Consider the following 14,483-nt stretch of genomic DNA (forward strand, 5'->3'; position numbering starts at 1 on the left):
GTTGAGTTTGTGATCATTTAGTGAGAGATTTTTTTTTTTTTCAGTACAACATTGATAAACCAGTCCAAAGTCACATAATCACCAGGAAGCAGTCATAACTTTATTGCTTCTGTAAAAGAACTAATCTTGAACTTCAAAGCGCAATAAAAATTGTCAGGTGTATTTTAACGCTGCTAACTGAATGAAGCATACCATATTTACGATTAATTACAGGTTACTTTGTGCAGGTTGCATGTTCTTGTGTATTTTGTCCACTGAAGCTGGTGGTATGGGGTTCTTCCTGCCATTTAGGAAGCTCTTTGAAAAGCTCGAGAGTTTGCCGTTCTTGTGTAAACATCACTTCTGTTTGGAACCCTTGATGGATGCAGATTAGGATGTAGCAGGAATTTCCTAAACGGTTGCCGCCCTCTCAATTATAAACCCCCGGCAAACCTCAATCCCATGCCACTTGGAGAGAGTGAGAGGAATATAAATTGGTACGCATATGAGCTTAACATTTTGTATGGACACAACTCTTCATATTTGATTAATCAGAGTGGGAGAACACAAACGAGAAGAGCTGAAACAGGATTTCTTTTTTTTTAAGGATTATCAAAGAGGGTAGGTTTGGCACGTCTCTGCATTAGGGAAATTAAAATGAGCTGAACCTGTTGTGTCATCTTTCTGCCAATGGTTTGTTCTTAAATGCTGTATCTGAGGAACGTTTCAGACCTGCAAGTGGCTCCGCCAGCCACTGTACTTCCACAATTAGCAGCTTGTAGCTGATCCAGGCTGTATTCAGAACGGTTGTGCCCTCAAAGTGAAGTTAAAATGTGTGGAGAGTAACCAACATTAATGGCAACCCCATTGTGGGGTTCAACTGTTTTCGCTTTAATATGTGTTAGATGAAACTTAAAGAAGAGAGATAAGGGGGTTCAATATAGGTCAGTGTTTATTTGGTTGAGGGATGTGCTTATATTGCAGGTGGTATAATCACATTTTATTTTTGGTTTCAGGTCATTGGAACGTGAACCATATCACCACTGTTGGGTGCATAAACCTTGGACCAACCTTGACACACAATGAGTCATGAATTTGAGATAAGATACATTTTACTTTCTTTTTTTAACCAGAGACATTTGCTCTGAGACAGACAGGTAGATATATCTCCAGACTTTCAGGAAGCCGTACCCAACACAGCGCTGCAATCATGGGTGAATGGGGCTTCCTCAGTGGACTCTTTGATAGCCTCCAGGCCCACTCGCCGATGCTTGGTCGTTTCTGGCTTTTACTCATGCTTGTCTTTCGGATACTGATCCTAGGAACTGTAGCCAGTGACCTGTTTGATGATGAGCAAGAGGAGTTTGCCTGCAACACCCTCCAGCCGGGCTGCAAACAGGTGTGCTACGACATGGCCTTCCCCATCTCCCAGTACAGATTCTGGGTGTTTCACATCGTCCTCATCGCTACACCTTCTCTGGTTTTCCTCATGTATGTCATGCATCATCACAAGAAGAGGACCAGCCGCTCCAATTCCAGCCAATTTAGCAGCCAGGACTACAGAGAAGAGATCCATTTAAGGAGGCTTTACCTTATCAATGTGGCCTTCCGCATATTGGCAGAAATTGGCTTTCTAGTGGGCCAGTGGCTGCTCTACGGCTTCAAGGTGGAGTCCCAGTATCCCTGTAGCCGCTTTCCTTGCCCCTACACAGTGGACTGCTTCACCTCCCGCCCTGCAGAGAAAACGGTCTTCCTCTGCTTCTACTTTGTCGTGGGGTTGATATCAGCGATTTCCAGCTGTGCAGAGCTTTTCTACAGCTCCATGAAGTGGTTCTGCCCAAACAAGCAGTCCTTCACCCCGGAGCCTTCCTGCGTCTGCCAGAACCTCCACAACATCGAGCAAGAGGAGCCGGAGGCAGTGGGGAAACCTCGAGGGAAGACGGTTCCAGAGAGCGTGTCCAGTAGCGTGAGGCTGAAAGGAGGATCACTGAGGAGCAGCGCCAGTAGGAAGGTCTCCAGCATCGGCCACAAGCACAGGGGAGGCAAATATGTAAGCACAAGGACATTCATGGTGTGAGACGGCCTTGATTCAAACACACTGCAATCACTTATTTTTTTATCAAAATGTTATAACGATAATTACTGCATACAATAATACTAAAGTATTTCACTGTTAATGAGGGAAGGAATTTTCATGATGGTACTATCATAAGGAAATGCCTTGGAGACAGTCATCAGATCAGGAAACGAGCAAAGACAAGACTGATGGCCCTGATAAGGCGGACGCATTGTTGACTTGTTTGCTCTCCTGAATCATTACAGACCATAAACCGTTCAGGAGGAAAAACGACTCTGGATTACACTTGATGCATTTGTTTAACACTGATTGGTTCTTTGTTTAAAAGAGAACTGATTGTACATCGCTGTGGCACACCCTTCTTAACGGAACAAATAGTTTGTGTTATTCTATTGGTTTTGGACAGCAAAGTCAAAATCTATAAATGAAGACAAAATACATTTCTGAACTTCTTTTTAGCATGTATTTGCTTTCTTTCTTACTGAGAGTTCGAGAAGCTCAAGACCACTCGTGTTCGTACGGTTAGTGTAAGCTCTTGCCAGCAGCCAGTTTGCCTAGCTTAGCACAGAAACTGGAAAAAGGGAGAAACGGCTAGTCTGGCTTTGTCCGACTGAACAAAATCCACCTACACCTAAAAACAATGTCATGGTTTCATGAATATTTCTTGGGCGGGAGCAAAAACTTTCTGGACTACCTGTTTCCCCTGTTTCCAGTCTTTGTACTGAGCTAAGCTAAATGGTTGCTAACAGCGGCTTCAGACTTAATGTACATAGAAAGACAGAGTATCAATCTTCTCATCTAACTCTAAGCAAGAAAGCAAATAAGCGTATTTCCCAAAATGTCGAACTATGTCTTTAAGTATGGTCCGCTGCATTGACAGTTATGACAGAGAATTAAGTTAAATTCTATATTGAGGCATTAATAGCAGTGAATGTGTTGCTAGATGTATCTTTGACATGATCATGGCCATGGGGGACTTGGCTTGGGAACTGGAGGGTCGCGGGTTCGAGTGGTGTGTGACTGGTAGCGAAAGAGGTGCCAGTTGGCGTTGAGCAAGGCACTGAACCCCCAAACTGCTCCACGGGCGCCGTAACCTACTATGGCCGGCACCGCGCCATGACTCCTCTGAGAAATGCATGTGAGAGGTATTCAGGAGGGATATGTGAAGAGATGCATTTCAACTGCCTCGTTTGAATTTGTCTCGTGTAAAAATGACCATGTGTTGATTGACCAATAAAGCATCGTTCTTTCTTACCTTTTGTGAGATCAATGATGTTTCATCCTGATGTTCCACTTCTTACCAAATATTATAAATGTTAACCCATTTCATTATGTTTGGCAACTGACATGTAGTTTTCTATTGGCACCTCTGTAACAGATTTTTATGCTTACCGTATTTTTGAAAGTGCACTGTAAATAGGCCAGTTGAGTGCAAAGCATGTCATATAGAACGAGGTGACTCGTATCCAACACTGTTTCCGTTAATTTTTTTAAATTTTTTTAAATGCATTGTTGTGCAGGCTATTGAACATGAAGCTACATATTGCTTTGTTCATCCTGCATGTAGCAAATTCCATACGTTATAATCCCAAGAGATATTTGCAACCTGATAGTCCCTTTGTCTCTGTCCCTGTTAAAAGTTAATTTCCTAAACCAAATAATTGGGAGGACTTCATGTTTATGTCAATCTCAGATATTTAAATGTTTCCGCTGCTGAGGAAACCATTCTAATGCCTGCATCAAAACAGGAAAACACAATATAAAATCATGTGAAATTCCTCATAAAACCCTACTAATTAATTTACTGAGTATGTTCTGTAAGAATATTTGGTGAAAATGCGTCGATAACATCAGCATCAAACAATCAAGAATCGAGAAAAGCAAGAATCTTCCCTTCCTCCTTCTTTTAAGTACATTTTGTCAGCAGTAGGTGGCAGCAGTGGAACAGAAAACCAGGCCTACTTGAATCATAAAAGTTCACATCAGCAAGATGACTTAATTTGCAGCCACATTATTACACTGACGGCATCCACACGTCCCAGTTTCTTGAGACCTCTGCATGACGCTGCCGTTGTTAATTCATGTAGCCCATATCATCATGCCAACTGAATGAACTAGCTCTTTGTTTTTAATGGTTACTGCTGTATTTGCAGCGAGAGCCCTCTCACATGAAGCAAATGCGATTGTTCTTTGAAGACTTAAGCAATCACAGATCCAAATAGCTCATCTAAACACAAAGTAATCTACATACTCTCCAAAGAAGCTTATTTTTGACTCAAACACTCCTCCCAGAGAGACACACACACACACACACACACACACACACACACACACCTCCTGCTGTTCCCTGGACACACCATATATGCAGATTGCAAAGCAGTACAGGCTCTTTGATGTGCATGGAACAGAATTCTAGATGGGTTTTATATAACCACTGGAGAGGGAAGAAAGGAAGGAAGAGGATTACAGTGGAAACTTTCCCTGTTTCCTTTTGTCTGCATGGTTCTATCTTTTCATGTCTGCCTTGTCAAAATGGAAGTCTGCCTGTTTCTGTTTTTCCATACCTTCCTCCTGAGAATCTCTTTTTCTCTCTTTCTGTGCATTTCCATATACTTCACCCTGTCTTTTCTGAATCTGGGGAGGCCTCGCTGCTGGAGTCTGCCTCAAAGACAATGTAGGTCATCTGTTTTCAGCGACTCCCTTCACAACAACACAGAGGAGGAGATGGAAGTGATAACATCTTTCTCTGCGTCTATCCTCCACCCCCCTTCTTCCTCCTCCTCCTCCTCCTCCCCCTCCCTTTCCATTCTCCCTCCACCCTGAATGAGACACTCAAGGGGCTCCCTGTGCTCTACCTGTGCCTCCAGTCCGCTCCATGGAGGCTCTCTCAGTATACACCTCCCTGACTGACAGCTCCACATGGTCTCTGAGCATCTCACGTTCTGCTAAGTCATGTAGGGATCATACTTGACAAGAAGCTTTCTTTTTCAAGGGGAAATTCAAGAGGCATCACTCCTATATTTGCTATCTTTGCTCCAAACATCAGCAGCTTACTCTGTTGCATTTCTCTGTGATTTGGTTTATTTGCGGCACAGTCCCCAGTTCTAAGCAGATCAAGCAGCTTGTTTATTGGCCTGAGTTTCTGTAACTTGTGACCCAAAAATGTTAATTCCAGTCCCTGTAAGAACAAACAGCACTGATGCAAACACTTCAGTCTTTACATTTTTTATTTTGATCATTTGCAAATAGTTCCCCAGAAATGACTAATTTGTGACTAATAATTATGAAAAAATGAAGACACACTTTCCTGCGACAGTACACATGGTTAGTATCCACTCATTTATATGAGTTTAAAAAAACAAACTGAATAGTGAAATGAATAGTTAAAAGTGGTTGTTGATTTCCAGATGATATTTGGAATTAATTGAAAGTGTACCAATTGAACACTGTTTTCGTTTGCCCTACAATAAGTACCACATTACATAGTCTTTTACAGAAACCTTTTATGCCATGTAAAAAAAAGTGTTATCCCTTTAAAAAAGCTGAATATTAACATTGGTCCGTGCTGTGTTGCATTCTGCTTCACTTTCTAAGCATGAGTACCTGCTGGCTATCAGATGTCAACATTTACTCTCTCGTGATGTCTTGATATGTTGGTATTTTTTTGGTGTGTATTTACACAGAGTCAGGGCCGGATTAGCCCACTAGGGGGCCCATGGCAAAATTGAACTGTGGGCCCCTGTCGATCTCTCAGTTTCTCCCAATCTTATTGCATGTATCTTTTTTTTACCTTTAGGCACCCATCAGCTGCACACAGCAGACGACAGATGGCAGCTTCATTATATTTTGCCCAAAAGTCCTAAAAAAACAACCAGTGATTTTATTCTGAAGTACAATCCAGCAGCAAACAGCAGACATACACAGTTGCAACGAGCTTGTGAACATAATGGATAATTTAGCAGCTAAAGAGCTGCACATATCCCTCAAAAGTTGGGTAACAAAGCAAAAAGAGAGTGAATATCGGACTTACATCCTAAAAAAAATAATAATAATTCTATGTTTCAAATGTGTTACCACATATTGATTGCCACACAGTTTACTTGGGGACTTTGATGATCCTAAAGGAACCGATCCTGTCTGCATTTGGGTCCCATAACTGTTACCTGCATATACCGCGTAGCAACAGGCTAGCTGTTTCCCCTTGTTTCTAGTCTTTTATTTGAGCTAAGCTAACTGCTGCTGGCTTAATAAAGCAAATATGTGTATTTCCCAAATGTTGAACTATTCATTTAAGCTCCAAATGCAAAGAAATCACACCACAAACACTTTGATGTCACCAAAACCCTTCTTCTGCGCTAAAGCCATGCAGAGTACTGCAAATGCTCCGTGAATGTGATAGTATACAACAAAACTTGTATCAATGTTTTGTATGCAAACAGAAGTGTACTACTGTGTTGGACATATCCCGGCCTGGTTATGTTACCGTGACCTTCATGTCCCTCTGTATTGCTGACGGTGCTCTATGCACGTGTGTGTGTACATGCTGACCTCTGGCCTGCCACACAGCCAGCCACAGAGTCGGTGACCAAAGGCAGCTTATGTCTCTCTCTTTGCTCAAAGCCGTTAAAGCGTGCCTCCAAGTTTATGGCGTCAGAGAAGAGCTCGGGGTCACCGCACATCACACCTCGCCACTCTATCTCCTCCTCCTCATTATCCATCCATCTGTACCCTCCCCCATCTCTCTTTCCCCAACCATGGGGTGCATGATTGTATGAATGCAGCAAATATTTCTGCTGTCTCTATTCCTTTCTCTCATCTTTCCCTCCATCTGCTTTCTTCACTTCTTCCTGTTCTCCCTGCCTAAAGGGATGGCGCAATGTAAATGGTGCACCGTCATCCAACTCACTTCATCTCCCATCCCTTCTTCTGTCATTTTCTCGAGGAAAATGATGTGTATAAGCCCCTGGGCTCAGGCCACTTAACCATTTTGCATATAGTGACTCGAGAGTGGATGAGCTGACTGCTCTGCCCCCGCTGACCCAATAGCTGTGTTTGATGACGATGATGCTTCTTGGCTGCTGTCTTCGCCCAGTGCGGCAATGTGTTTGACGGCGGTAAAGTAAATTGTTATGGTTCATTTGTAGCTTTGTGCAGTCTGGACATCTGGGTTTGAAGAGCTTCTTTCCAAAACAAGATATTGCCTGTGTTACTGAAGCACAGAGCCAAAAACATCAGGTTGCAATATTTTCCCAATATGAATACACAGTGTTTTGGGACGGACAGACATTCATGTGGTTCTAATTTATCCTTCTCCAATCTTTTTTTTTTCTCCATTTAGTGTGCACAGTTTTGTGAGAATAGAAAAAGCAAATCAATATTCCTCTGTGATGACTGTACCCACCAATGGCTGATGACATGCATAGAGTGCTGTTATGATGCATAAATGATGGATGGATGGATGGAAGTAAAGTTAGGAGAATAAGCACTCCCCTGGTTTTCTGTCAAACCTCTATCGGTGCTCACTTGTTTTGGATGTCCTTGTGGTCCTCGTGGGAGATTGCAGTGTGTGTCTGTGTGTGCACTCAAGTGTAGGTACTGTGTGTCCTTGTGAATTTAAACGTGTGTGTGTGTGTGTGTGGTTTGCCCAGTGTGTGCTCAGCAGTTGTGCTCGGCTGCACACTAACGCGATGTGACAGGGTAGAAATGCCAGTACCGACCGCGCTCTCGCCCACCCACCGTCACACACATCACCTCCACCCACCACAGCTACCATCACTCCCCCATCCCCCACTCACTCCGCGCCCACACCCCATTGGCTGTCTACTTCCGTCACTCCACGTCTTCTGCTCGGAGACAGAACCATAAGCCTCCATGGTTCTCCCTCCCCTCTTCATTTCACCCCAAAAATCCTTCCCCCTTTTTGCCTGCTTACTAGCAGCATTACTAACATACATCAGTGAGTGACATGAGATAAAATGGGACATATTATGCAATATCCTATTTCGCAACACCACATTTTCATATGTCCATCCGCCCAGCCTCGCCAGGTGGGTTCTTCCCCTCTTCTTTGCTTCCTCTCTCCTTCTTTCAATATCTTCCTACTGGTTGGGTGGCTTCCTAAACCGTAAACCAAGGTGACAGGCACAGTAGGGGACGAGTCATTTGACATTTGCGGTTGTCACAGTTTGAACCCTGACCTCTGTTCCTTCACAGCTGGCGAGTTCAAGCTGATATGACAAGGAGAAATTGAAATACCACACTATCTTTTCATCTTAACGTCCTGATGGCGAAGAACAAGAAGACACCTTTCTTTAACCTTCAGCTACAGTGTGCGGGGGAATTTGACCTATCACGCAACACCTTGCTTCAGATATTCATACCATTACGCGTTTTCACGCCTGGATGCTGCTGGATAAAAGCCTTATCTGGCTACTAAGCAGCTCCACTGGAGCATTTGAGATTTCAGTGCCTTGCTCAAGGACATATATGTTTTACTTGTTGATCGCAGAAGAAGAGGGCTGCCGAATACTTTCCAATACAGCAGTTTTTTTTTAATACTGATGAACAAGCAACATAAGACATTACAAGATCCCTCCCTATTCAATCCCTAGGTTACAAGATGAGGGCTACTGTACACTGCAATGCCTACAGTCAGTCATTATTTAAAAGCTGGACAGTTGGGAAACAAGGAATATTCTCATTTATAATATTAGATATACTCATATAGTTCACACAGTGAAGATGCTAACAACCTCTTTTGGTACAAAATCCTACAAGAAGTTTGTTCTGTGAATACATTTATGATGCACCAATTGATGAATTGGTATTTCTGGAAAAAAGTTTAATACTAATCCAAATCACTGGTGGAATAAGTATTTAGTGGCAAAACTCTAATATAGAAACACTCTATTACAAGTAAAAGCACTCATGATTCGGTAAAATAGCTCCTCTGACTGTTATGCTATTCAAATGTAAGTTATTGGACTATTATTACTGATGCATTAATGTGTAAGTATAATTTTTCTGTTGTAGTTGGTCAAGATGGAGACAATTTGAAATGTGGATAGTTTAATTCATAACTCATATGTTGTCTATGTAAAATTTTAATTTGTAAAGTGTCTAACTAATGCTGCATGTGAAATGAAGATAGTGGAGTAGAAAGTACAATTTTTCCCTCTGAACTGTAACGGAATAGAAGAATAAAGTAGCATAAAATGGTACAGTACACACAGAACACAGTCAACAGTCAACACAGAGGTAGCCCACTCCTCCCAAAGAACAGGCAGTTTTTGTGTTGAGTTTGGGCTCCACAAGTGCTTGACAGTATTGGTTTAAAGTAACTATGTATATTTACTCCAAGTAAGTACAAGTTCATTGAATTTCCATTGTATGCTATTTGGTACTACTACATTTCAGAGGGAAATATGTGCTTTTTACTCCACTACATCAATTTGACAGCCATACTTAGTTGTTTTTCAGACAACAAATTGACATTAATGATAAACAAATTAAATACAAAGCATGCTAAAGCTTAAACCAGTGATTCCCAACCTTTTTGGACAAAAAACAGCGTCTACATGGGGGCTGTTGTTATGTTTCAAACATCTATAAGTTGTTCCACAAATTAGTGATTTGATTCTTGCTGCTAATACTTATGTACCCTTACTTTTAATGGGGTATGTTTCCACCACTGTTAATGGTAAAGATGGGAGGCTGAGAGAAGCAAAGAGAAGATTAGAAAGGCAGAAAAGGGACGACATTACTCCCTTTTCTTCACCATTTTGACCTTTTATACAGAAGAATCTATATTAGGACCGAACACCCTATCTACATTTTCTTTCTGCATCATTCTCCTGCTCACCTTACCTCCGCTTTGTGGACTTACATGCACTTTCTCCCTCCCTTCCTTCTCCTCCATCTCTCCTCTCTCCACCCTGTGTTTTTCTCCATCCTCAGGGAGACGGCTGCATGCAGAAGCATTGTGGATCACTGAGCTTCAAGACACTGTCTCTAAAAATTGCTCCATTTTTCCGCAGAGCGTTTTTCTAAGAGGGTCTGGCGGCCTGATATGATGCTATAATTCCTGTCTTAGAGTTTGTTCTGTGAGCTGATGGGCCAGGGTTTGATGCATTATTTAAGTAAAATGGTTTGAGGACTTAAAATCATGTAATGTGAATTTGTCCTAACATCAATCATTTTTAATATTTAAAGTCTGAGCATTGAAGGATGCAAAGCTCCTCTCCATCAGATTTCATGTACAATAGTGTAAGTTTCACAGCAATGCAGCCTATTGGATATTCTCCAGTCCAGTGGAGCAATGGGGGGAGGCCTGGTGGAGGCTATATTCTGGCTCCCTTCCATCTTGGTGGGCATGAAGCAGGCCTCGGGCTCCTGGGACTTCCCTTTACACCAAACCCTTATGCCCTGCATTAACCAATTAGAGAAGATAATTGCTTAACTGGACATATAAAAGAATGCACACAGGCTGTGGAGATCGGGAATAAATCAGGAATAACGGGAGTCACAAAGAAGCACCATGGGAAGGTATAGATGACGGAGAGAGGGGCAGAGAGAAAGTGTGTGTGGAAACTGTGAAGTGCGAATATATAACAGAAAATATCATAACATAGTCCCCTCCTGCTCCATTGCATCTAATTCATCTGCCGTGCATTCCACACTCAGATGTGTGCTGCCGAATACCTAGGCCTGTGATAGATGTTTATGAGCTAATGTCAATTCTCTTCTGTGAATTTACTGTCAGTGGATGATGAATGCACTCAATATCACTGGTTATTCATCTCATATATTCTCTGCAACGGCTCCCTTTGCAGAACAATGAATCATATTCCCCAATAGGTGTCGTCATTGCCCAGCTTGTTCTCAGGTTACCGTGGAGATCAGGCTGGCAGGGAGTGAGAGCTTCCCTTTCAAAACTACTGGGGCCCGATGTGGTGTAACGCTGCATTGTTGCCATAACTCTGTCAGAGAAAGTGTGACAAAAGCAAGGAATTATTTGTCTGCGTGTGTTTGTATAAATTGTAGTGTGCTTCATGTGCCAAATGTACAAATAAAAAAATTTATTGTATGCGGAAACCGAAGCTGCGGTTCAGAATCACAATCACACTGCAGATGAAATCAGGTGACAGGTGAAGGACAATGTGTGTACACAGAGTCACCTTACCCTTGTGGTTCACCTTTGTATGTATGTGTGTGTGTGTGTGTGTGTGTGTGTGTGTGTGTGTGTGTGTGTGTGTGTGTGTGTGTGTGTGTGTGTGTGTGTGTGTGTGTGTGTGTGTGTGTGTGTGTGTGTCCTGGCCATGCTCTTGTAAGCAACCCACATCAATTCATAAGGCCTCTGCCCTTTTCCTAGGGCTGCCTGGGAAATGTGATGTGACATGTGGGATGAGCAAGACAGGAGCAAAGGGGAAGGGGGAGGAGGAAGAGGGATAAGTGTGGTTGTTATACGTTGATTCTAGAGGACACTTTAAGTCTGAGAGATGCACAGTCAGGCTGTAAAACAGATATAGACAGACTGCACTTTGGCCATCTCCTGCATACTTTAAAGTTTAGACAGACAGTGTAAAGGTAGGTACAGAGAGATAAGCATTTACATTAACAGCACACCACAGCACTTAAATCCATATACAGAATAGACTGACAGCACAAAGACAACAAAGCATTAATACTTGTTCAATAACATATTTAATGTTGCCCCAAAATGTACATCACTGATAAAATAATGCATTTTAGCATTCATTAGCATGTTGATCATGAAGTGATACATATTTTGAAGACTGACAGGCTCTTGGCTGAAACTGGAATTTGATGGATTGCTTTTAAGTGAAAAAGGAAGTAGTTTTCAACATTTTACCAAATTCTATTCTATTAATAATCCAATACTTTTGTTTATGACTAAATATCTGTAAAAAAAAATAAACATTCTCACCAGCCTCAGCTGTACTTTGTGTTTAGTGCTAATTAGCAAATGTTAGCATGCTAACATGCCAAACTAAGATGAAGAACACGGTAAACATTATGGCATTAATTTTGAACTAGTTAGCATGCTGGCATTTAGCTCAAAGCACTGCTTTGAGCTAAATACAGCCTCACACTGCTGTGAGCATGGTTGTAAATTCTTCAGCTGACCACAGTAGAAAGTGTGGTTGAGTTTTTTTCTTCTCAAAATCTTTGCATGCACAGTAACACCTGAGCAGAGGCGGCAAGTATACTGTACTGTAACACCCTCTTTTTTTGTACCAGAAGCCTTTTAGAAATGTGTTGAATGTTTTTCATTGGAATAGATTTTTTTTAAAAAGCAACAGAAATTTAAATCCCTCAGAACATTCAGCTACTGCAACTTGTGGTGAGCAGCAGACACTCGTGCCCATAATGGGCAGCAGATGAGAAAGAGGGTGAGAGCAGGAATGAGAGAAGGTGAAATCTATTAGTGTAACAGGCCTCCCATAAAGCTGGAGACGTCTGGGGGACACACTCCAAGTGCTTAGCGCAAAAACAAGAGAGAGAGGGAGACTGGGTAAGAGACATACATACAAGACCAGACAAGAGACTAAAGTTAAAGGAAGTAAAATAAGCTAAAATGAAAGAAATGGACAGACATTATACAGCCTGGATGGAAATGTGAACTCCCTGTGTTCGAATGCATGTCCCTGGAGATTGATAGACCTGCACGTATATGTGTGTGCATATGTCTATGGATTCGTGTTTGCATGTTCTCCCCCCTCCTCGTTTGAGTGCAACCAGGATGAGTGTGTTCCATATGTATGTCAGTTCCGATCACTCAGTGAAACGAAGGGGGATAGAGGAAGAGGAAGGGGAGTGTGTGGAGACTCCCATTCATGTCTACATCCGTCTATGGGTGACTGAGCATCTCAGACCTGAGTTGAGAAAAAAAGAGTCACACTGTTTTTGGGACGAGGTGATAGATGAGAGTTGAGAAAGGTGTTCTTTGGGGGATGAAGGGATGGATGGAAATTATATTCTTTTAGTGGTTTCAGCTTCTCGGGAGAATTATCGGTTTACTGCTAACATTCGTCCCTCCCTCCCTCCCTCCCTCCTTCCCTCTCTCCCTCCCTTACTTTCTTTATTTCTTTTTCTTTCTTTCCTCTCTGTATTTTCTGCCTCTCTTTCCCTCTTAGCTGTCAGTCTCTGTCCTTCTCCCTCTACGCTGCCCCACCCATGTGTACTTTGACACCCAACTCCTGCTCTGCGAGGCAGACGGCCAGCCCCAGCCTTCAGTGTCCTAGACCTCAGCCATGTGACGCTGACCTGCTATGTTTTACAAGCGAAGGGGCCTCTGAGGAAAAGGGCTGCGTTCACCAGCAGCAGGAAACAAAGCACTGCTTGGAGGGGAGAGAAGTGGTGTGTGTGTGTGTGTGTGTGTGTGTGTGTGTGTGTGTGTGTGTGTGTGTGTGTGTGTGTGTGTGTGTGTGTGTGTGTGTGTGTGTATTTGTGTGAGGGAGGATTGTGTGGGTGGCAGGGGTCAGGAAGCAGTATTTCAAGAGATGGAACGCCACTATAAAAAGTTTGACATAAAGAAGCAGAGAGTTTTCATGCGAGGCTGTGTTTAAACCTGCTGTGTTGTTGTCTGCCTGAAATGTAAAGTCTTTGATCAAAGCAAGTTGGATTTTTTCCACCTGGCTGACGTTAGATTTTTCAGCTTTTATTGACATGCTTAGATGAGCTCTGGCCTTAATCTCCTTTCTCCTCCTCTCTCTTTCTATCGCTCTCTCTCTCACTCTTTCTCTTCATCTCTCTTCCTCTCTCCCGGCATTAAATCTCACGCATCTGAGCCTCATCTCCCTCTCTCCCCGCCTCTCCAACTCCAGTTTATTCCCAAACGAGTTGGCCTTCACTATCGCACAGCTCAGTCGCTTGCTCTGTGGCCGTGATCTATGGCTGTAGACGCAGACGTATCTCGTTGCCCTCCCAGCCTCCCACGCACAAATACACACATGCACCAACATGCACACAAAGGAGACTTCATACAGCAAAGTTAAGTACATGAAGGATGACCACAGATACTTACAGGCAAGTGTGGAAATATACAAATACATGTACACACACACACACACACACACACACACACACACACACACACACACACACACACACACACACACACACACACATCTGTGTCATTCCTGGGAGAATTTATCCCATTAAATGAGAGCAGCCCAGTCCAGTCTCTCAGATCGCTGCCGTTCCCCCCTCTTTGTTCCCCAAATCAGGAACAGCTGTGCTCCTCCACAGTTGTAAGTCACTCACTCAGTGGAAATTTAAAAGCCATTAACTGAGCCCCTCATTGCTACCCCACCCCGTTTGTGTGTAGGAGAGTTGGTGTGTCTCTGCGTCTGTATCGCACACTTGTGTGTACATGTTGAAAGCCAAAATACATCCTGGGCCCTGT

General features: G+C 42.8%; 1 protein-coding gene across 1 annotated transcript; it reads left to right on the forward strand.

Moving 5' to 3' along the window:
• The first annotated feature begins 435 nt into the window (after positions 1-435).
• LOC144536538 (gap junction delta-3 protein-like) lies at positions 436-3,310 on the forward strand. Its single transcript, XM_078279734.1, has 2 exons — positions 436-600; positions 996-3,310. The coding sequence occupies exon 2, from the start codon at positions 1,190-1,192 to the stop codon at positions 2,054-2,056; it is 867 nt and encodes a 288-aa protein (XP_078135860.1). The 5' UTR covers positions 436-600; positions 996-1,189; the 3' UTR covers positions 2,057-3,310.
• Positions 3,311-14,483: the final 11,173 nt, after the last annotated feature.

Source organism: Sander vitreus, chromosome 21 (genome assembly GCF_031162955.1).
Source record: "Sander vitreus isolate 19-12246 chromosome 21, sanVit1, whole genome shotgun sequence".
NCBI classification, from domain to species: domain Eukaryota; kingdom Metazoa; phylum Chordata; class Actinopteri; order Perciformes; family Percidae; genus Sander; species Sander vitreus.

Coding starts and splice junctions, on each gene's coding strand:
- LOC144536538 (XM_078279734.1), top strand. CDS start 1,190: ATGGGTGAATGGGGCTTCCTCAGTGGACTCTTTGATAGCCTCCAGGCC.